Genomic DNA, 22,616 nt, shown 5'->3' with positions numbered 1-22,616 from the left:
GGTGTTAGCATACTAGTACCTGGGCAATGCCTGACCTTCATTTAGCTGCATTGTAAATTGTGCAGTGTGTTTCATCTGATTTCATTGTCAATTCTCATGTTACAATCATGATAACACTTTTATTGTTTGCAACTTCTTGTGAGGTCCTTTTATGGTAGGTCATGTGGGTTACAAGTTGTAAGATTTAAAAATGTGTAAAAATCTATAAAAATCAACAAAAAGTCTTGGCCCTGAAGCAGTTTAACTTTCATAAGCACTCACTCTCATTTGTCTTGAGCACAATTACCGTATTTTCCAGACTATAAGCCGCTACTTTTTTCCCACGCTTGGAACCCCGCAGCTTAAACAATGAACTGGCGAATTTATGATTTTTTCCTGGGTTTTTCCCGGTTTCACAAACTTCAAGCCAAAAAACTGAGCCCCATAACATTAGACCAATGAAATTGCTGAACGGGTTCAGGTGAACCAATGAAACTCTTTATATTAAATCGCGCTCCCACTGAATCGGGCCGCACCACATCATAAATATGGATGATTTTCCTCTGACGTTTGACCTGCGGCTCACTCGGACAGGCAACAGAAAATGCGAGTCATTCGTCACGCTGAAAACAACCGGGCATGAAAAAACGCACTTCACCTGTGTTCTGAGCTGCACGGCATCAGGAGAAAAGCTGCACCGATGGTGATTTTTAAACGCACGATGATGCCAAAGAAAAACTCCCAAAAGAAATTGTTGTGAAAGGAAGGAGGAAGACAGTGAACAATGATTTTTTGGTAGGCTACTGTTTAGATACAAGGCGTGTAACAGACACTGTCTTTAGTTAAAGACTGTGTAAAGTTAATTAGTTTCAACGTGGGCACCTGCGGCTTATAGACAGGTGCGCCGTATTTGTGTTCAAAATAAAAATCTTTGTAAAATTCAGTGGGTGCGGCTTATATTTGGGTGCGCTTAATAGTCTGGAAATTATGGTAACTCTTTAAAAAATGTGCTAATTTTCTTTTGGAAGGGGTTTCCATTAGAAAAACAATGGTTTTTAGAAGATAAAGTTTTATCTGTAGTTAGTGCTTTTTTATTCAGTAGAAAAATTTTGATTGCAGTGTGTCGAAATAACGAGATAGCAGACAGTTTAAGTACAAAAGAGGAAACAATAACACCTGGATTTGCATCAGGGGCACTTTATTAGAAATATCTGTATGCATTCATAAAATTATCGAATCAGCCAATCCTCTGGCAGCATAAATGATGGGCCAGCAGATTTTTGTAATGTTTATCAGAATAGGGGAAAAATTTTGACTCTGGCATGATTGGTGGGGCCAGACATTTGGGCTGGTTTCAGTATTTCTGTAACTACTGATCTCCCACTACTGATAATTTACTGATAACCTGTAACGGTCTGCAGAGTTTACTCAGAATTGTGCAATAAACACCTTCAGCGAAGAGCATTCCTTCAGCAGACGCGTCTTGTTGATGATCAAAGGAGAATAGCTAGACTTTTTAAGCTAACAGGAGGGCTATAGTAACTCATAACCACTCTGTAAAATTGCGGTAAGCAGAAGAGTGTTTCAAAATGCACAATACGTCGAATTTTGATGCAAATGGGCTACAACAGCTTAAGACCATGTCAGGTTCCACTTTTATCGTCCAAGAACAGAAAACCAAGGCAACAGTGGGCAACAGCTCACCAAAACTGGACAGATAAAAGCTAGAAAAAATTAAGCTTAGACTTATGAATCTCAGTTTCCTGGCTGGGGCAGATTTTGACACCAATAGCATAAATACATGGGCCCAACTTGCATTGTGTCAACTGTCCATCTGGTGGAGATGGTGTTATAGTGTGGGCAAAGTTTTCTTGGCAAAAATTAAGTCTATTACTACAATGGTCTTCTAATGGCTATTTTCAGCATGATAATGCACGTCAAATAGTAAAGGTCATCTCAAACTGGTTTCATGAGCACGACAATAAGTTCAATGTACTTCAGCAGCCTTTTAAATGACCGGACCTGAATCCTATAGAAAACATTTGCATGTGGAGGAACAGGAGACTTGTTAAAAATGTCGCAAAATCTCATCTTCTAAAAAATGTTTCTAGACATTTTGTAGAATCTATGCCATAAAAAATGTAGGCTGTTTTAGAGCAAAGTAAGGCCCTACATACTGTAGAATAAGTAGATTGTTTCTATATAGTGTGTCTTGTGTTAATAAACAATGACAGATTTTTCTATTTATCTACTGCATAATCATTCAAATAAATAAATCACAAATAAATATCTTAAGACAAATATAAATCTTAGGTACCTTCAAAAAGAATTAAATGAATCAATGAATTAAAAGAATAATGAATAATGATACTACTACTACTACTACTAATAATAATAATAATAATACAAATATAAATTATTATTATTAAATAACCAATTGCAAAATCAAAAAAGGTCTATTATGAGCAATGATTTAATTTTATTGAATTAAAGTGTTCATTTAATGAAACAAATAGATCATGATCAACAAAAGATCAACAATGCTGACTAATGCCAAGTCTAGGCCTTCTAATTAATTAGCATTTCTGAAATACCCTTACAATATACTGTTTCAAGAAGGAAGCTAGTTAAGAAAAAATACTTATTTGGACATTTGACCTTGCTTTGACCTTGAAACTGTTTGGTCAGTTCCAAAATACATTAAACATAAGGCACATAAAAATAAAACTATCAAATTTGCTTGTTTGCTTACCAACAATCATGCCAAAAGAGCACACTACAGACTGGCTTGATATATATGGAAAGGAAATGATGGGAGACCAGCCTAATTTGTCTCGTCACCATGGTAACGAGGGACAGAGAGGACAAACCCCATCCTCTTCTCACTGTAGGTCACCTATGATCCACCCAACAAACACAATTTTCCACACATCTCTCTCTCACACACACACACACAGATTCTGCAAGTATGGATATGTTAATTAAATAAGTTTTAAATGAATGAGTTTTAAAGAGGTGAGTTTATTATAATTGGAAGACTGGAGTTGTAGTTATTGACTACTTAATCACTAGCTATTGACAGAATTATTTCCTAAACTGTACTGATAGCTGCCTACATAGTACGCATTGTAAAATTTTAATTACTAATCCATAACGTAATCAGCCATTAGGGGGAATTTACACTAAAATAATTTGTTTAGGATTTGTATTTTTTTATTCTAAATAAACTGTTACAACTTTTTCGTGTTAATCATTGTAAGATATCTTTGTAGTGCGCTATTATGCATTATGCAAAACGCATTATGTAAAATTACATCACTCATGCACCTCTGCTTCTTTAATCGCTCAAGGAAGTGCACTGTAATTAGCTAAGATTTGCATTTATTTAAAGAACATTGTATCATCTAGTAAGGAGCACCAGCATGCACAGAATAGCACAAGACTCAGGTTGCAGCTCACGCTTCACTACACATGTTCTAACTACTTGTAGGTGTTTGTAAAAGCACCATATGTCTAAAAATACAGAAATGTTGCTACATTTGCAGAGACATTTTGCTGTAACCCTGCTGAATAATGTAGGTCTGATACTTTTACACCTGGGTTTATACAGATGACTTTTCTGAAAATTAAATACATGCAGCAAAGCTCACATAAATAAAAAAATAAAAAAGAGATTGCTAGTTGTCTGACTCAAAGTATGGAAAGATTTTGAGTGAGTGATGTGAACAAACAGCAAAATAAAGAAGAAAAAGTTTTTCGTTTATGCTTGCAGGCTCCAGTGCCCAGTGTAACCTCATGTTCACATTACATCACATTAAACTAAGCCAGGTTACATCATACTTTTAGAGGGATTGCACACCCAGAAAAGGACTACACAAATTATTTACACATGCACCTTCTATACAACAGCTCCTAATTGTGAATAGGCAACAGCTGCAATATGTGGAATGTATGTGTCTAATGTATGTGTCATCATATGTAATTAGTTAATGCCTAAGAATCATGTTTGTCATCAGACACAGAGTGCAAAGCTCTTGGCTATTGAGAATTGCCTCCATTTCACAAAGAATTTGTAAGCTTTCACCATAAACGATGAAACAAAGTACTTGCCTTATGAAGTTACCTTTTTCCAGCCTCAACCAGATGTGAAGCTTCTAGGGAAATTAAAGCTCTTCTGAATTCCCTTTTGAAGCTTGGCCTTTTCAATTTGATTACAGTTCCAGCCTGAAAGTGACTCAGTCAGTGTCCAGCCTGTGATCTGTATGTGCACCGCTCTACGTGACATGCTTTGTCAAGACACTTCCGCAATCTTACCTCGAACACGCCTCTTAATCTCATCTAAATCTTAATATCTTAATCATTTGCTTTTCCAAGATTTGTTTAAGATTTCCTCTGTGCATCTCAGAATTAATTGTGTTGAGCTTAAAATTACTTCTATTTCTTCTTATATTTCACTGAGTGACTGAAGGTCGCTCGTTACATTATGTACTATACCACTGCCTTCCTTCAGTTGATCCAACATAAAAAGCAATTAAGTAGCTAGCTTGCCAGTTTTTTATTTCCATGGATGACAGCACTATGGACTATGGTGAACTCTGAGTTCAGGGGCATCCAAATAGAGTGGAATAGATATTTTACACATTATTTTTCTGTTTTTCCAAAGAAAACACTCATGAATGTATGTCTCACAATTTAGAAAACTAGCCCTACTAGTTGCAATTATGGCTGAATTCAACTTTCTTCCAATTTATAGTCTCTAGGTAATGTATGTATCCCTAGTTCCCTGAGGGAACGAGACGTTGCATCGCAACGCTTTGGGAACGTTTCCGTGTTGTCCATGCTCTAAATTACCTGTGTAATCTGTCCAATGGAAGGCACCGCGTCACTATCGGGGTGACGTCATGATGAGAAAGCTATAAAAAGAGCATGGAGTAAACCCGGTGCCAGCTTCTGTGTAAGAGAAGGCAGTCTGGCAAGGGGACGCATGACTCCGAACGGAGCAGGGAGACCAGAGGACTCATAGGAAGACACGATAGCGTCAATAATCCACCTGCTGAGAGTCTGCTTATTAGCAGGGAGGCCTCAACAAGCAGTTGTTCTGACTTCCTACAGGGACCTGTCCTATGGATTTAATTGTCCAGTGCTCGCAGCTTTTGGTTCAGCTTTTCCTGGTCTGGGGTCTGAAATGGAGGAAAATAGAATACCTAGATGTAACCCACTCTAGGGTGCAGGAAGGCACTGGCCATGCCTGGGGTGAACTCGAGAAAGGAGGGGGGTACTGAGATCACTGAAGATCACCTACTCTCCTCAGAGAGCAGATAGCCAGCAGAAACAGTCTTTACTGTGAGATGCCTCCATGAATCCTCGGCCAGGAGCTTTAAGGGGGCTCAGATAGAAACTCCATCACGACGGCCAGTTCCCACCCAGGCACTCTAGGTCACACCGGGGGCCTCACCCTCCGGGTGCCGCGGAGACAACGCGTCAAACGCAGGTCTCTGCCCAGTGATTGCCCCACCACGGGGGCATGATACGCCGAAACGGTGGACATGTAGACTTTGCGGGTCGATGGAGCTAACCCTTTTGCGATCTGTTCCTGAAGGAACTCCAGCACTGAACCGACCGGGCGGTGGACTAGGTAAAATTGGTGTTATACGCACAACACAGTGAACAGATGCCATCTCGCGGCGGGTGCTCTGGAATTAAGAATGGTCTCAATCACCTTCATGGAAAGACAGGACCCTTGGATCTGTGCCCCCTCAGGGGCTACAGCCACAGCCTCTATATTCTACTCAGAGGGATCTCCCATGGAGGCTGTATGGGTGCACATATGTTTGGTTATATAATCAGTTTAGAATTATGTAACACTATATAAACTTTCATTAAACTGAAATTATTGCATGTTTATTTAATCAATCAACAATTTTAACTAAAAGGCACATAACCAGCTAATGTTTATAATAGAAAATGTAAGAAAGCAAGACCAGCGGCAGACAGTAACAAAGTAAAAGTAAAAGTAAAAGGAGATGGAGGTAGCAGAGCTGAAGATGTTGAGGTTTTTGTTGGGAGAGACGAGCATGGACAGGATTAGAAATGCGTTTATTAGAGGGACAGCAGATGTAGGTCGTTTTGAAGACAAGGTGAGGGAGGCGAGATTGAGATGGTTTGGACATGTGCAGAGGAGGGACATGGGGTATATTGGTAGGAGAATGCTGAGGATGAACCACAAGGAAGAAGGAAAAGAGGAAGGCCAAGGAGGCGGTTTGTGGATGTGGTTTGTGGATTTGGTGAGGGAAGACATGCAGGTAGTTGGGTTGAAAGAGGCAGATGTAGAGGACAGAGGGGTATGGAGACGGATGATCCGCTGTGGCGACCCCTAATGGGAGAAGCCAAAAGAAGAAGTCGTCATTTATTTTTATATATGAGTGGATAAAAGCTTAACTGGTAAGCACGCAGCAAGCCACCCATCAGGGTAGAGCATGTACTGTGTTTTGAACTTGTTTTGATTGCCACTTAATGGTATCTACTTAGCACCAACATACAGTTCAGCATCAGTTCAACTGCAAGAACATTTTGAGAGGAATAAATGATGAAAGAAACTCCTGACTCAAACTTGCTAGAACACCTGTGGCCTTGAAAAGAAGGTTTTGGGCTCATAATTACTTGAATAGATATCAATCAGCATTTGACTCATTACTATAATTCTATTAATAGATTGGTGTGCTAAAAGTAGTTTATTTTCACATAAACTGAGTTGATTAAGCAATAGTTTTGTGACAAATCATGAAAAATTAAAGGGTGCTCGTTTACTTTTAATGGAGTAATATTTTACAGAATGTATCTCTACTTTAACTCAAGTATATGGTTTGTGTACTTCGTCCACCACTAAGCAAGACACCACCATATTGCAAAGTATTACATTTGACTTTTGTGTATCATTATAGTTCTACCTGCTGTGCACTACATTCTTCCATGTAACTTATATTTGAAGCTCAGGAGCTCAGACTACCTGTCGATTACTGGCCATAATTGGGTCATCCCCGCTGAAGGGTAAGTTTAGACTATAATGTCCATCAGCTATATTGATTTCTCTTCAATCTTCATGAACATTGTGCCTTCAACTGACATTTGGACATCTGATGACCTTTCTTAAAAATCATTATTGTATTGTTATATCAACAGTGTTTCCTCCTTTGAGACAGAGATTCTATTTGCAGTAATACAAAGACGGCCATTCTTTACTTTTGCCTTACAGGATCATTGACAACCCATTGCACTCAGGTTTTAGCAGAATACGACCCATCTTGAAGAACCTGGATCAATAAATGCTTAGATGTTTATGGCTTTACTTTCTTAGAAGTGGATGCCTTTACTGGTGTAATTGATGGTGTACAATCAGTGTAGCTTTGAGTGTTGCCAGAACGGTCAGCCACATTAATGACCATCTGTGTTCTGCTCACAGATTGCTCTGATGTTTGCGCTGATGTGTAACACTCTGGGATTTGGTTTATTGCATGCACTGCAGGTAAAATGCCTTATGCTCTTTGCTCAGATGACTGGTTTTTGTCATGCGTCCAGATTCTGTTCTGTCTTAGGAATTATCATGTTCTTGTGTAAACTGTTTCTTAAATGAATGTCCATCTAAAAAACAAATTTCTGGATTTTTGCTGTGTTGGTTTTACATTCACACTGCTTAAACTGCTTATCTCAGTGTGTTTCTGGGTTTATCTATAATAGAGCTTGAATGTTGCTAAATTCTGATTCCAATGTTATCCTAGTTTTTGTAAGTTTGCAATAGAGTTTGAAGGCAATACTTCTCATATTAGAGCAGCCTGTTCTGCATGTTCAAGGTATTTCATCTCCTGTAAAACAGGGCAAATTCTGTAGAGCATTTGAATCCTTTTATTTGATCATAGGCCAGGTAAGAACTTTCTCCAGGCATTTGAAAATTACCAAAGTAAGTCCTATTGAAGTAATTTATAGTTATTTGATAACGTCTATGCTGAAAGCTTTTGACAAGATCTTGAGCTTGTCCCTTGAGGTACTGTATAAGTAAATGCAATCTGTCATGGTCACTGTCACTTTTAATTTCAATCTCTTGCTAAAAAATGACTGGATAAAGGATTTGTATGGTACAATGTTTTCAGCAGAATAATTGCTATGTTCTATTTTTGTAATGCATTTCGTAAAGACTATCCTGTTCCTGCAGGGTTCCTGAGTAAGTTTTCCCTTCTTTGACTGAGCTGTGTGCAGGGAGGTCTGCACAAAGATATCAGGGGTCTGCACTATGTTCTGCTGCTGCAGATCCTGTAGCGGAAAAATCCTGCTGGGTTCAACAGAAGATGAATTTCCTGCATTAAGCACAGGCAATTGTGCACCTTTAGGCTGCACAATTAACGTGTTTGCAATTTTTGTGCTAAACTGCATTTTGCCAGATATTCATTATCCATAGTATTTATGATTGTATTTTGATCCAAGTGTTTCTGGGTTATTTTTGGTCCTTGGGTCCTGCTCATGCAATAAAAAAAATAAATTAAAAATTAAAATCTTCCTTTTGCCCTGAGTTTCTCCTTTTGCCAAAGTTATTGCTCTTGTGTCCAGAGCGTGCTTCTGCTTTAAAACAGTGACTTTGGTTAGTAAAGCTGGTCTCACTGTCTGTGTACTCCTGGGACAGAAACTAGATGATGCACTAGAGCATGTGTTTAATCTACAAGATCTTCTCGACCTTTTTCTTCTCAGAGAAGTAATTACTGAGATCACTTTGAGGGACACTTATAAAATCATAAGCAAATATGAGCACGGAGCTATTTTGTGATTTTGGTAAGTTTGTTTAATTTTAAATTTATTCTTTGCTTATTCTTATTTTTTAACTCTCTTATTTATCATGTTTACATATAAACTATTACTTATTGAGAAATCGGCAAGCACGTTTGATTAAACTTCAACTGCAGACTCAGTATCAGTCATTGGGCATTAATAATGTTCATATGCTGAGTAAGATTGACATTTTGTTTTGGTATTTTTATTATCCAGCATCAAGCATACTATTGTCCAGTTTTATCAATCCATCCATCCATCCATCCATCCATCCATCCATCAATGTAAACAAAACCTTGGTACCAAACACTGATTTTGAATTACTGCAGTCAACATCATACCTTAAATAATGTAGTGCTTTGACACACTTTTTTTTTGTTTGTTTGTTTGTTTTTTTAGTGGGAAAACCCTATTTGCTGAGTTTTTTATGTTGTTTTCTTGCTTTTAGCTCAATTGGACTAAAGGAAGGAAATAAATAATTGATCCATGTATTCCTTTATGTCCTTGCTGCACTTTCTGCACAAACCCCAGTTTAAGTTCACATTAAGTCATGTAATGCTACATCATGCTTAGATTGTAAAAAAAATAATAATAATTAAACAACAAGGTAAACGACTTTTAATACACAGTTATTTTTTATTTGCACTGGCTCCTACACTGTGCAAGCAGGATGACACAAACCATAGAGAAAGACAGTGAAAGATGTTTAAAAACGAAGAATGGTTTGTTGTACATTTAAATTCATTTTGAAAATTTAATTTTGGACTGCAAAATATTCACTGGTAATAAGTGAGCAAAGAAAATGTGGGCATTACTTATAATAATAGAGCACGAGAAGAAAATGTCATAAGCGGCCAAAAGTCAAATCACCCTCGCCTACTGACTGCACAATAACTGCTAGTTTCAAATCATCTAAAATCAATAACAATAAAACATTGCATGAACAAACAAGGAGAGCGGAGTTAAAATGTCAGCCATAGAATGCCATGCCTTTTATGCACACCCACCAACTGGTACTGTGTGGCTGTACTTACAGCTCATTTCCTTTCCTCCTATCAGCACTGAAACACTTTTAGACTTTTATAGCAGTTGTCATTTTGTCCTTGGCAGTCTGGAATTGCAATTCATATATCATTAGCTTCTTATTTCAGGAGCCTTATCAGAGTTCACCACTAATAGGTTCTGTGTTAAGGACATTGAAGTCTGACAGTGATACTGAGCATTTCTGACACTAGTCTTAACATAGAGAGGAGAAACTAACAAAATGTTTAACTAACTTGGATTACTGCTGCTTGGTCAGTATTGAAATAGATTGTCTTGCAAATCCAAAAAGAGAAATGTGGCTGACATAATAAAATCTTTCAGCTATCTCAAATTGTGGAAGGAGGATGGTATATATAATAATGAATCCATTACAAGCAATTACACTGTCTGCATCCTATTTGTCCTCACATAGACATAATGAAGGCCCCAAGACACCATAAGGTTCAGAATCTAGGACAAGCTAAGAAATTATCTGGCTTACCTTCTGTACCCTGAGCCATGTTGTGAGGGATGGGCTTAAGCAGGACAATCCCAATCCCCAACCACCTCACTAGCCACAAGACCCTCCTCATTTTTACTCACAGCTGTCTGCTGTCAACCTGTAACAAAAGAAAAACAGATACCAAATTTTAGCTTTCATTCTCTAAAAACTACATAGTGCTAAATAATTAGTGTTTAAACAAGACACCATTAGTGACAGATCTTTCAAGTATTCTGTGAAGAGAAATACTGGAACACTTACAGTAAACTAATAGTAGATTTAAGTCAATGACATCATATTTGGTTGTATATGCCTTGATTCTCCTCTTTAGTAGGAAAAATTCATGCTTAATTTAGCTAAATTCTATTCTACTTTAGCTAAATGATTGACTTGACCAGTCAAAAACTTATGTTTAAACAAACAAAAACATACCAGATAATGAAGTTATATATATTTAATATATATTAATACATACTTCATTTATGTATGCACACTAAAAATGTTAGTGTATGTACTTAAAATTCAAGTATATCAGTAGCAGTTTCTGGATTAATTTATTAAAATGTCTCTAGGTTATGTATGTACTCCTGGTTCCCTAGAGATACAAGACTCTGTGTCAATAAAACTTTAGGAACGCTTCCGCTTGAACACGCTCTGAACTACGTGTGTAATCCGTTCAACGGAAATGCATGACACCACTGGGGTGGTGACGTTACGACCAGAAAGCTATAAAAAGCACGTGTGGTGGAGACGGCGCATGCTTCTGAAAGGGAAAGAAGCGCTGCATAGATGCAGAAAATGTGGCCTAGAGACACAGCGTTAGTTCCAATGGGGTTACATACGTAACCTAGAGACATTTCCCTTCAAGAACTCAAGCTGCATCAGCAACGCTTTGGGAAGTACCGCCAGACTGACCAATCCCTGCCTATTGTGGTTGAGCACAGCTAGGTTGAAGAACAGAAACAGGCAGTTAACTGGATCCGAATGGTGTCACTTGTACCACAAAGTAAACAGACACTATTTCACGGCGTAGAGGGAGCTCTGGATTGGAGAATGGTCTCTACTACCTCGGCTGAGAGACCAGAGGCCAGAGGCCACTGAGGGGCCACAGCCATAGCCTCCACAGCTCCGGGTAGTGGTAAAGTAAGGTGCCCCTGTGTGAAAGAAAAGATTCCTGCTGGGAGGAATCTGCCAGGGAGGGTGCTTGAGAATGGCTAACAGGTCCGCAAACCATTGCCAAATAGTTGCCTCTTAGGTCTGAGAGGAAATGCTTCAAAGCCAGAAGCACGGCCAGCATCTCTAGGCAGTTGATGTGCCACAGAAGATGGGCCCTTTTCATAGACCTTGGGCAGAGCGGGCAATCATGACCGCCCCCCATGGCATTAAGTATGTGTCTGACATTAATGCTACGCGATGACAAGGAGCACCTTACACAGGGCCCTGTGACAGGAACCCGGTTTGTCTCCACACGTCTAAGACCCGTTAGGCTCGCAACATGACCTTGATTGTGCAGAGTGGGTTGCCTTTCCGGGAGAACTGAGCCTCCACTGAAGAGGTCACATGTGCAGGAGGCGAAGTGGTACCACATTGGACATGGCTGCCATCAGGCCCAGCAGTCTTTGACACTGCTTCACTGTGAGTGACTGACCTTCACTTACTCTGTTGATTGCCGTGAGGATAGACTCAACTCGAGCAGGAGACAGCAGTGCCCACGTAATGGTTAAATCCCACATACACATAAATAGGTCGGTCTTTGTACCTGAGAAAGTACACTTTCCTTGGGGTTCAGTCTTAACCCAAATACCTTCTTGTCTCGAAGCCAGACCGCCGAAAGTGCAAGGCCAAACAGAAGGAGCAGATATAGGTAAGCTTCAGCCCTGTTTAGGGGAAAGATGGAAACGTGGAAGTAGGCATCCTTTAGATCAGTGGTCCCCAACCCCTGGGCCGCGGACTGGCACCGGTCCGTGGGTCAATTGGTACCGGGCAGCACAGAAAGAATACATAACTTACATTATTTCGATGTTATTTATTATCTACTTCTATACGATGTTTTATTTTGGAAAATTACCGGATTCTCTCTGCCACATCTGTCTATGATTTACTCTTGATGAATGTCAAGATGCTTGCCTCGGTCAAATGCCATACCTACACCTGCTATACACATTATGCATTACCGCTTAATTTAAACCCCCAAACTAGCAAAATGAACAAAAAAACAACACAGTGAATTCACGTTTATTATTATATTTAAAAAAGAACATGTTTTTATGCCGGCCGTATGATTTTATTTTGTTGTATTTATCTGCCACACCTTAAAGGCCAGTCTGTGAAAATATTGTCTGACAATAAACCCAAACTGAATCATGTAGCCTTTTCTCTACAGTGCGCAGGACCTATTGAGACATGTCTGGCAGGCGTTTTCAGTCTCCTAAGGGAATTAGTCTCTCGAGACTGACCTCTGGTGTGCCTAGAGTCACTGGGACAGTGCCCTGAGACTGCTCTAAAGGCCTCCTGAGAGGTGGCCAGCCTCCCAAATCTGCCATGTTTCCTGGCGAAAGTTGAGGGAGGCACTCTCTGGGACTTGAAACCCCATATGTGGCAGGGTTAACAAACTGACCTCCTGAGGGTGCCAAGGAGGGATGGGCACCATATAACAAAATGCAGCTGGCCCGGTGATCCAGGTCTGAAGCATGACGTAGCTTTTGGACATTGTTATCGCTCGATCATTGTCCTATTACCACACTCTTACAAGAGACAGGCCGAATATGGGCTGCTCCAGGATCTGGACCTTTTTTTTTTTTTTTTTACCACTTACCGGTATTTAGCTGTCCTCTTAAAAGAAACACACAGAGCGCCTCCTGAACAAACAGAAGCTAGCGCCGCACCGCTAGCAGCAGGAAAAAGTTTGAAAATGGTCATCATGTGAAAATGGTATAGTTTAAATAAGTGCTATTGCTACTAGATCTTTTCTGGCGTGACTCCATTCTGGCGTAATGGATTTAATTAAAACAGTTCGAACAAACACTAAATCTAAAAACAGCAAATAACAGCAGCAGTAAACAATATTTTTTGTTTTATAAAATTTGTAGTCACTGTTGTGGTTTTCAGCGAATGCTTATGCATTTGCACACCAATTTCATATTTTTTACATTAATCTTTCTTTTTAAGCAAAACAATGCTAATTCATGCTAATTTGAATTAGCATGAGTGAATTTGTTCGAAGGAGAAATCCCCCATGCACTCCTCCACAAGCAACCACTACAAGCTTTATTAAATGTCAAAATTAAAGTTAGATAAACTCAATATGTAGCTTTTGCTTTTTTTCAAGTACACTTATACATAAATACCCTGAATTAGGGTTTTATATAGATACAATAAGCAAAGATCTCATTTAAAAGTTTTTATTTTTTTTTTATCTGATCAATTGATTAATCGAGGGGAAAAACATTAAAAAAAAATAAATCATCCGATTAATCGATTATCAAAATAATTGTTGGTTGCATCCCTACATTAAACAACACTGTTCACCACGGAGACTTACAAATGTAAATAAAATATTTTGCAAAAAAAAAAAAAAACAATGGATAAGGCAAGTATATTTATTTAGCATACATTCATGCATACTTAATTTATGTATGTACAATTAAAATTTTTAGTACGCATACTTAAAATAAAACAGAATTTTTAAAGTGCTAATGCTTTTAGTATCTGGCCCTAAACTTGGAGCAGTGGAAGTAAAGTAAGCCTTGAAATATGATGGCAACAATACCAACAGGTGTCCTAACTTTTGTTTATTACTTACAAATCTTCTGTCTATAAAAAAGAGGTGTTGGTACAGACTATGTTACTATAACCGCTTTAGCAATATTTGAACAGTATTATGCTCCAAGAAGTAGAATATTACTCTCATAATGGTGAGAAAATGGCAATTATAAAGGAAGACAGGCAGATAATTATAACCATTAAAAGAAATTACAAAGAAAGCAAAGGTGTAATGTAGTTTCCTACACCATCAAAAGGAACTTGTGAAGAAAACTCTTACAGGGAGTGGTCTGGCAGACCCAGATACAACACAATTAGAAGACAAGTTTCTGAAAGTCAACAGCTTGAGTGATAGGCAGTCCACTGTACAACAGCTTCCAGCACAGCTTAACACTGGTTGAAGTAAGTAAGTTTCAAATGTAACTCTAAAATAAAGGCTTTAAGCTACAGGTTTGACAGGTCAATTGGCAGTAAGAAACACATCGCTAAGATGGCAAAATAAAAAAAAAGAGGCTTGTCTGGCCAATGAGGCACCGCCATTTTATTAGGGAAGTCTGGAAAGGGGGCTTGTGGATTGATATATCAAAATTAGTAATCTTTGCTTGATTACAAAGGTTTTTTGTATGACATAAAAAAAAAAAAGTAAAGTTGCCCACTCTGGGTCCAGAGTGGGCAACTTGCAGAGTGAGTGAATCAAAACTACCTCCACTGCATTTTGCAACACCATGCAATACCCTCTGGTATACACCTATGGTTGAGAAGAGGTTCAACCTACAGCAACATTGTAGCCCAAAACAAAAATCCAGCCTGTGTTATAATTACTAAAAAATGTCACCCAAACGAAAAAGTCTTAGGAACATAGGAATAAAAATGGCTGTCATTCCAATACATTCAGAGTATATTTAATCTATAAATGCTGAGACAAATTGCATCTCTTTGAAAGCACCCAAGCCACTGCATGATACTCTACACACAAGCAGATGCAAAAGTTCACAATGAATGCAGTCAATATGTTCCCCATGATAGCCCTTATTTCCATACTGGTTTAATCAAGAGCCAAATAAACTCCGTGTTAACCTGCTGGGATCTGTAGAAAGGAAAATTGAGTTATATTGCTGATAAAACATGACAGTAAGAGCAAATGGGGTCTGTTATACAACACTGTTTTTCAGGGCAAGCCAAAGAAATGTGTTCTTTTTGAGAAAGGTCTAAATCCTGAAGTCAATTTCAAATTCAAAGTTTAATTTACTCTTTCCTAGTTTTAAATGCATTGTATGAAGGCAAATCAAATTCTAGTAGTGCATGATGACAAATAAAATTACCTATTCATTTTGTTATAGCTGTACTCTGCTTTTGTATTAAGCTGTCTCTGTGGATGGAACTTGCATAGTGTAAATTATGTGAAAATAAACTTGAATCAGCTTGACATACAGTGGGAGAAATAATTATTGGATACCCTGCTGATTTTGTAAATTTACCCCCTTTTAAAGAAATTAACAGTCTAGAATGTTTATGGTAGTTTTTTTTTTTACAGAAAGAGAAAGAATATGGAAAAAAAAGAATTCACTAATATTATATATAAATGATTTTGTATTTGATTGAGTGAAATAAATATTTAATATATATTTAAATATTTGTGACTCCCACATACCCAAATTAGTCCTGTCCCTTTAAAAATGTACTCCTAATATCAACTTATTATGTGTATAAAAGAAACCCGTCACAGAATCAACCTCTTCTTTTATTTAAACCTCTCCACCACCATAGGCAAGACCAAAGAGCTGTTAAATGACATTAGGGACAAGGTTGTAGACCTGCACAAGGCCGGAATGGGCTACAAGACCATTTGTCAGGGATAGTGACTGGAGACGGAAGGAAGGACCCAAATGCAGGATGCAAGCAGCATAATATAGAAAACTGTCTTTAATTAAAAAGAGGCAGGGGGGAAAACACAGGTCAAAAATAAATAAATAAAAACAGTCCAAAAGACCGAAAGCCAGCAGACAGAGCAATGCAGGGAGAACCAAAATAAAAAATTCAAAAACAGTCCAGAAAATTCATAAGCCGGGAAACTGAGCAATATAGGGCAGAGCAAGGAATAGACAACAGGAACCAGAACAGGCAGAGTGGCAAGAATAATTCCAGGGACATGGAAAGCTGGTAAGAAAAACAGCAGGTGGCCGCAAAACCGGAAGTCAACACCGTGAAACCCTGGAAAGTCCTGAAACCATCGGCAACAAGCTTGATGAGAAGGAGACCACTAGTGGTGTGAAAATTTAAAAATGAAAGAAATACAAGATAAATCAATTTCCCTTGCTCTGGAACTCCATGCAAAGTCTCACGGGGTAAGGATGTTCCTGAGAAAAGTGAGGGATCTGCCCAGAATTACATGGGAGAAGCTTGTTAATGATCTCAAGGGATCTGAAACCACAGTCACCAGGAAAACCATTGCTAACACACCAAGGTTTCTCTGCTCAAGAATGCACATAAACAGGCCCTTCTGAAGTTTGCCAGTAAACACCTGGATGATTCAGAGAAGGTTTGGGAGAATGTGATGTGGTCAGATGAGACCAAATTTGAGCTCATTGGTATCAAATCGACTCACCATGTTTGGAGGCAGAGAAATGCTTAATATGACCCCAAGAACACCATCCCCACTGAAAAACATGAAGGAGAAAACATTCTGCTTTGGGGCTGTTTCTCTGCTAAGGGTTTTCACCACATGAATGGGGGCCATGCACTGTAGAATCTTGGATGAGAGCCTCCTGACCTCAGCCAGAACACTGATGATGGGTCGTGGATGGGTCTTCCAGCATGACAATGACCGAAAACATACGGCCAAGGCAAAAATCTGATAGCTTTGTAGCCCATTCCAGCCTTGTTCAAGTCTATAATCTTGTCTCTGACATTCTATTACAGATCTATGGTCTTGCCTATGGTGGTAAAGAGGTTTGAATAGAAGAGGTTGATTCTGTGACTGGTGTCTTTTAATTTAGTACAGGATCAAATACTCATTTCACTTAATGAAATACAAATCAATTTAGAACCTTTAATGTTTTTTTTTTTAATGGATTGTCTCTTTCTGTCAAAATAAACCTACCATAAAAATTCTAGACTGTTCATTTTTGTAATCATTTCATTTCCCACTGTAGCACCTATATTCACATTAACACATCCTGGAGCAGTGACTGTGTCTGAGTCAAAAGTCACTAAAGGCGCAGTGTTTAATCCATAAGGAGGAAAGATTATGAGGAAAAAACCCTATTTTGGATTTCCACAAAAAAAAATTGCACATAGAAGCTACAGACAGATCACATCCCTTTCTTTCTCTCTTTCTCTCCACACTGTATCAATCTGTTTTCTTTATCTCTAGCAAAAGAAACTTGGGACATACAAACTCAGACATAGAACCTCACTTCAGATGATTTAAAACCCCCAAACATATTAGAACATGCAGCAAATCATTTAGATATCCACATTAATATTACACAATTCTCTGAGCCAAATTTAACTGAGTCACATACATAACCATGCACAGTACTCTGTTGCATTAAATAGAATACATTGAAATAACAATATAATAAAAATTAAATAGTCAAATAAAAATAAATAAAAAATAGAAATCTTACAGTTTCAAACAATAAACAAAAAAACAAAATAAATAAAAAAAATAATAATAATCCAATATGCAGTATATACAAATTTATCACAGAATTTCAAGAAATTAATAATAAGTGAAGTTCTGTCTCAGCCTGATCTTGTCCTTACTACCTCAATGCATTATCTCTCCTGCATTTCCCTTTTGCTTTCCTTATATAGTCAAATTTCTTTAGATCTCATTATCCTGTAGTTAATTACCTTCGCCTATCTCAATCTCCCCAAGTTCTTCAACACCAGTCCTTGTTGTGTTCCCTCTACTGGCATCAGTATCAAAACACTGTTTGCATACAAAAAGTCCCCACACACTAAACGCACTTATCACACCCCGCTCTGCACCATGCTCTCTTTCAGCCTCTAGCACTGCTTGACATGACCCACCATCTCTCAAGACAAGGCAGACATGCATCACGTCTCCTGTGTCTTAGACTCAGGTGGTGGAATGAACTTCTCTTGGCTGGCAGAACAGCTGGGTTATAAGCTGTCTGAAGACTGTCGATCGATCGATCTATCGATCTATCTATCTATCTACTTAAAATTATAGTAAAGTAAGTATACAATAATCCCCCACTTTACCGTGGTTCAAATCTCATGCATTTGCCCCATTCCCAGAATCTCACGGCTAGCACGATGGATCAAAATACTTTTTCTTTTAGCTGTTGTCTAGAGAATTTTATGTAGAAATAATAATTTATTTTTGAAATGTAATTACTAATTATAAAATGAAGTAAAATGTTAATACAGTACAGTACTGTATACATAAAGTAGCATTTTTGGGGTGGCGTATGTTTTTCTTTTTTTTTTTAGTTTATCGTGGGCTGTTTTGAAATGTAAACACGGGGATTACTGTAGTACATATTCTCAACATTTTTTTTATTATTACAACTGGTTCAGTGGGTATATGCAGTCACAGGCAATGTTCACTTGTAAACATTTCAGTTGTAAAATTTACCAAATAGACTGCAACATGTACGCTACCAAGCCACCATTTTGTATTAAAATCCAAACAGACTTGTCAAACCACAGGCACCCAATGTGGCCCCATATTAATGTATTGCTTATGGAATATAACAACCACAGACTAGTAAGAATAAAAACATAAACCAACATAATATGCAATTAGCATTGATCAACTGCAGTGAAAATCAGTTACCCACTCCAGGTTTTTTCAATATATTCTTGTTCACTGCGTTCCAACCCATGAATGTCACCTGAAACAAATAGGGCCATCTTGCATCCTCTCAACATGAGTTGAGGAGCTAATAGTGAGAATGCTTGAAAAATTGAAAAGCAATGATGAATCCTGAAGTCAATGGCATTATTGCTGTCTACAACATGCTTTGCAGCAAGATGAATTTCCCAGAGGTGAAAAGAAGGGTGTTTGGAAGTAAAACAAATAAAGATTGATAATATATTTGGCAAATTATAGTTCTTCCACATGCCACATGGTCATTGTTCTATAGATCTATTTATTCTGCATTTTCCACCCCACACAATATTTCTTGGATTTAAAAAGAATTTATTTTAAATCATTTTCACCTGCCAAAAGTGTTTTATCAGAGCAGCACACATTATTTAGGATGACCTGCTAGGATCTGCAATGCTACTTATATATTGATCAATAGTCTAAAAATTGTTGAGTAGATTTTTTTTAAAACTGTTCTGTCAAATAATTTTATTTACTAATTATTTTTTTAAAGGTTAAATTTAGCTGTACCATCAACAACTGCAAACAAGACAAATCAGCAGTAGGTTTGTGTTCATCAACAAATGAACTACTGTATATGTAGTAATTAGCTATCCTGGGCTAATACTCAATTTGCATGAACATTTTGCATACCAAAAATAAAAGACACCAAATACGTAGTTTACTGCTTACCTGTCTCAGTCAGACATAATAGCACACCACACACACCCACCATCAAGCGCACTTTTCCTATATCATCCATCTGCCAGGTCACTCTAAGGTAAGCCAATATGAGTGAGGACTGCCAAAGACAGCACTTCTATTCATTACCCACTGTGAGATGTAATCAGAGAATGTGGGGAGCTCCAGTCTCTAATAACTCAAGTGATTAACCCATCCAATGAGCTGGACTTTACCACCACAGCAGGCCTGATCATAATCAGCAACATTAAAGACAGCAGTCCTATTATCACCTATTATTCAAATACATCACAGACTTGATCAGTGGTCATGATTCATATATATCTCCTCAGTTGTGACACTTAATGCTCAACATGTAGTCTGAGCTTTACCTGTTGTTTGAATGACGGTCACACTCGCAAGGTTAACACAACCAAACTCCTTTATTGCGAACCTTGTTTATCCATCGTCTTCCGATGTGCCTTTTCTCTATATCACCACCAATGCTTACGCATACGTCTGACGTCATCACTACGGATACCCATTTATACAAATGCATGTTAAACAGAACATTAACCCAATGTTCTACATCCCCCTTCTTTAGTATTCTCTTTAACAAATTCAACATCAGCTTACACTATCAGAAATTCTCAAACTTGAATCTGAAATTCAAAGCATATAATAAAAAATAATTCTAATGTCACCTTTTAGGGATAAAACATTAAGCATTTCACTCTAAATTAAGTAACAGTCTAATTGGATCTGTATTTTTTTTTTTTTAACAAATAGCTTATTATATATATTTTGGGTTAGGTCCTGAAACGCTGCCTGACCGTGTTACATACAATGTTTTTTCTGCCTCCTGGCTAGGTGCAACAGTGTCTGGTGTTACTTTAGAGTCATTAGATGTCACCTGTGCACCTGTATGGTTTGACAGAGAACTTGAATCCTGTCTTGGCCTACAATCTCTTGGATGTTCTGCAGGATTGAAATCATATTGTGGTGGTAAGGTTTCTGGAACAGGCAAGATATGTCTGCGATTCCTCCTGTAATCCTTCCCCTCTGATTCCACCATTTATGATCTTGGTTCTTTGCAGATACCCTTGACAGTCCCTAATTTGTTGTACCCTTGAGGAGTCTGCAACCTGACCACTTCACCGGTCATCAGTGGACGAAGAGGCTTGCTGGTAGCATACCCAGCTGAACAGATACACTTTACTCTCTTGAAACTGATGTTTATTAAGGATTTTAATGTCCAAAATTAAGCACCGTAAGAGCTGAATAAAAACACAAAACATACAAAGTGACTAAGTAAAACTCACATAGCTACAAACAACACGTTTGAACTGAAAACACACATCAATCATAATGTTAACAAAATAATAATACACCTTATTATGCTTAAAACAACAATTAATGCTCCAATCTCTATATAGCAAAATCAGCACGTGAAATGCTAACCTGCATACATACATTAGCGACCTGCTAAGCATTAACCATTAGCTTCAATGGAGATGGCTAAAATAAACATTTCAAAACCACCAAATTTCCCACACAAATGAAATTAAAATGATACCTTGTGCCCTTCATCAGCTAGGAGCTAAGAGGCAGGAAGAAACCCTTTTAAGAACGCGTGTTTGACACCAGCACAGCCAAAAGTCCACCTTTCCTTTCGTTAACAAAACAGACTGCCATTTCACGTAACCAAATTCACTAATGTCCCACAGCGCCATACATGACCACACTGCCCTCTATTGGACGGAGGTAAAGTGTCCGTGATTGGAAGATTTAATGGTCATTTACAGTCTGTGTTTGCCTTGACAAAAGTCTTTGCGCTGGTGATCCAAGAATTTCATCACGAAGCATGTTTCTCAGATTGAGTAGATCAAGAAAGACGTCTGTTCCAGCCCTTTTTGATTTTTCCATCAACTCTTTTGCACTGCGTACCGCTCGTTCTGCAAGTCCGTTGGATTGTGGATATTCTGGACTGCTTGTTATATGTATGAAATCCCAAGTGTCTGCAAATTGTTTGAACTGCTGGCTGGTAAATTGCGTTCCATTGTCTGAGATTACCTTATGGGGACTGCCATGTATTGAAAAGTGTCTCTTTAATTTTGTAATCACGGCAGTTGATGTCAGATTATGCAGCAGATCTATCTCAAACCAACCGGAATACGAGTCCACCAGAACGAGATAGTTTTGGCTATTCCATTCAAATGGATCGGTTGCTACAATTGACCATGGGAGATCTGGAGTATCATGCAGTTTCAGTGGTTCATGCCATTGCAGATGAACTGCATTCTTCCTTAATGTCCTTGTTCATTAAGGGCCAAAATGCTACGCCTCTTGCTCTTTGTTTTGTTGATTCTGCTCCAAGATGCCCTCTGTGCAAAATGGTTATATATACTTTTTGGAGTGACCTGGGAATCACAACTTTCGGACCTTTCATCACAATCCCATCCCTTATAGTAAGTTCATTTCTGTATGGATAGTACTGACGAAGTTCAGGTGAAAGCTTCAACTGTCGGTTTGGCCATCCCTGGTGTACTGTTCTGCAAAGCTGTTGGAATGTCGGATCAGCAGATGTATGTTTTTTCAACTGATCTATTCTTGATGATGAAAGATGTTCCACTGACATCACCTCAAAATCAGCCTTTTCACTATCTGGTGCTACTGTGGTCTTTATAGGGACACGTGATAGAGTATCAGCCAGATACATGTGTTTTCCTTTCTTGTAGCTTATCACAAAATCATACTTTTGGAGCCTCAACATCATACGTTGCAATCGAGCTGGTGCCATGTGCAGTGGCTTGTTGAGTATCGTCACTAATGGCTGATGGTCTGTCTCAATGTGGACTGTTTTCCCATAAATGTAGTCATAAAATTTCGCACATGCAAAGACTACCGCGAGGAGCTCTTTTTCAATTTGAGCATATCGTGTCTCGGTTTGCGTCAAAGTGCGTGATGCATATGCTATAGGAGCATTTTGTTGGAGACAGGCCGCACCAAGTC

The 22,616-nt window shown here is 38.4% G+C and overlaps 1 protein-coding gene across 1 annotated transcript in view; it reads right to left on the bottom strand.

The window, feature by feature from the left end:
- The window catches only part of LOC310725062 (protocadherin-15-like), a 210,646-nt gene that overhangs the window by 159,989 nt on the left and 28,041 nt on the right, over positions 1–22,616 (bottom strand). Inside the window, exon 2 of the mRNA XM_083539669.1 lies at positions 10,319–10,436. Coding sequence (XP_083395795.1) covers positions 10,319–10,409 — 91 coding nt within the window. The 5' untranslated portion in view covers positions 10,410–10,436. The remainder of the gene's footprint in view (positions 1–10,318; positions 10,437–22,616) is intronic.

The sequence above is a fragment of the Silurus aristotelis genome (assembly GCF_946808225.1).
Source record: "Silurus aristotelis genome assembly, chromosome: 4".
NCBI classification, from domain to species: Eukaryota; Metazoa; Chordata; class Actinopteri; order Siluriformes; family Siluridae; genus Silurus; species Silurus aristotelis.
This window is presented reverse-complemented; position numbering and strand designations above follow the sequence as displayed.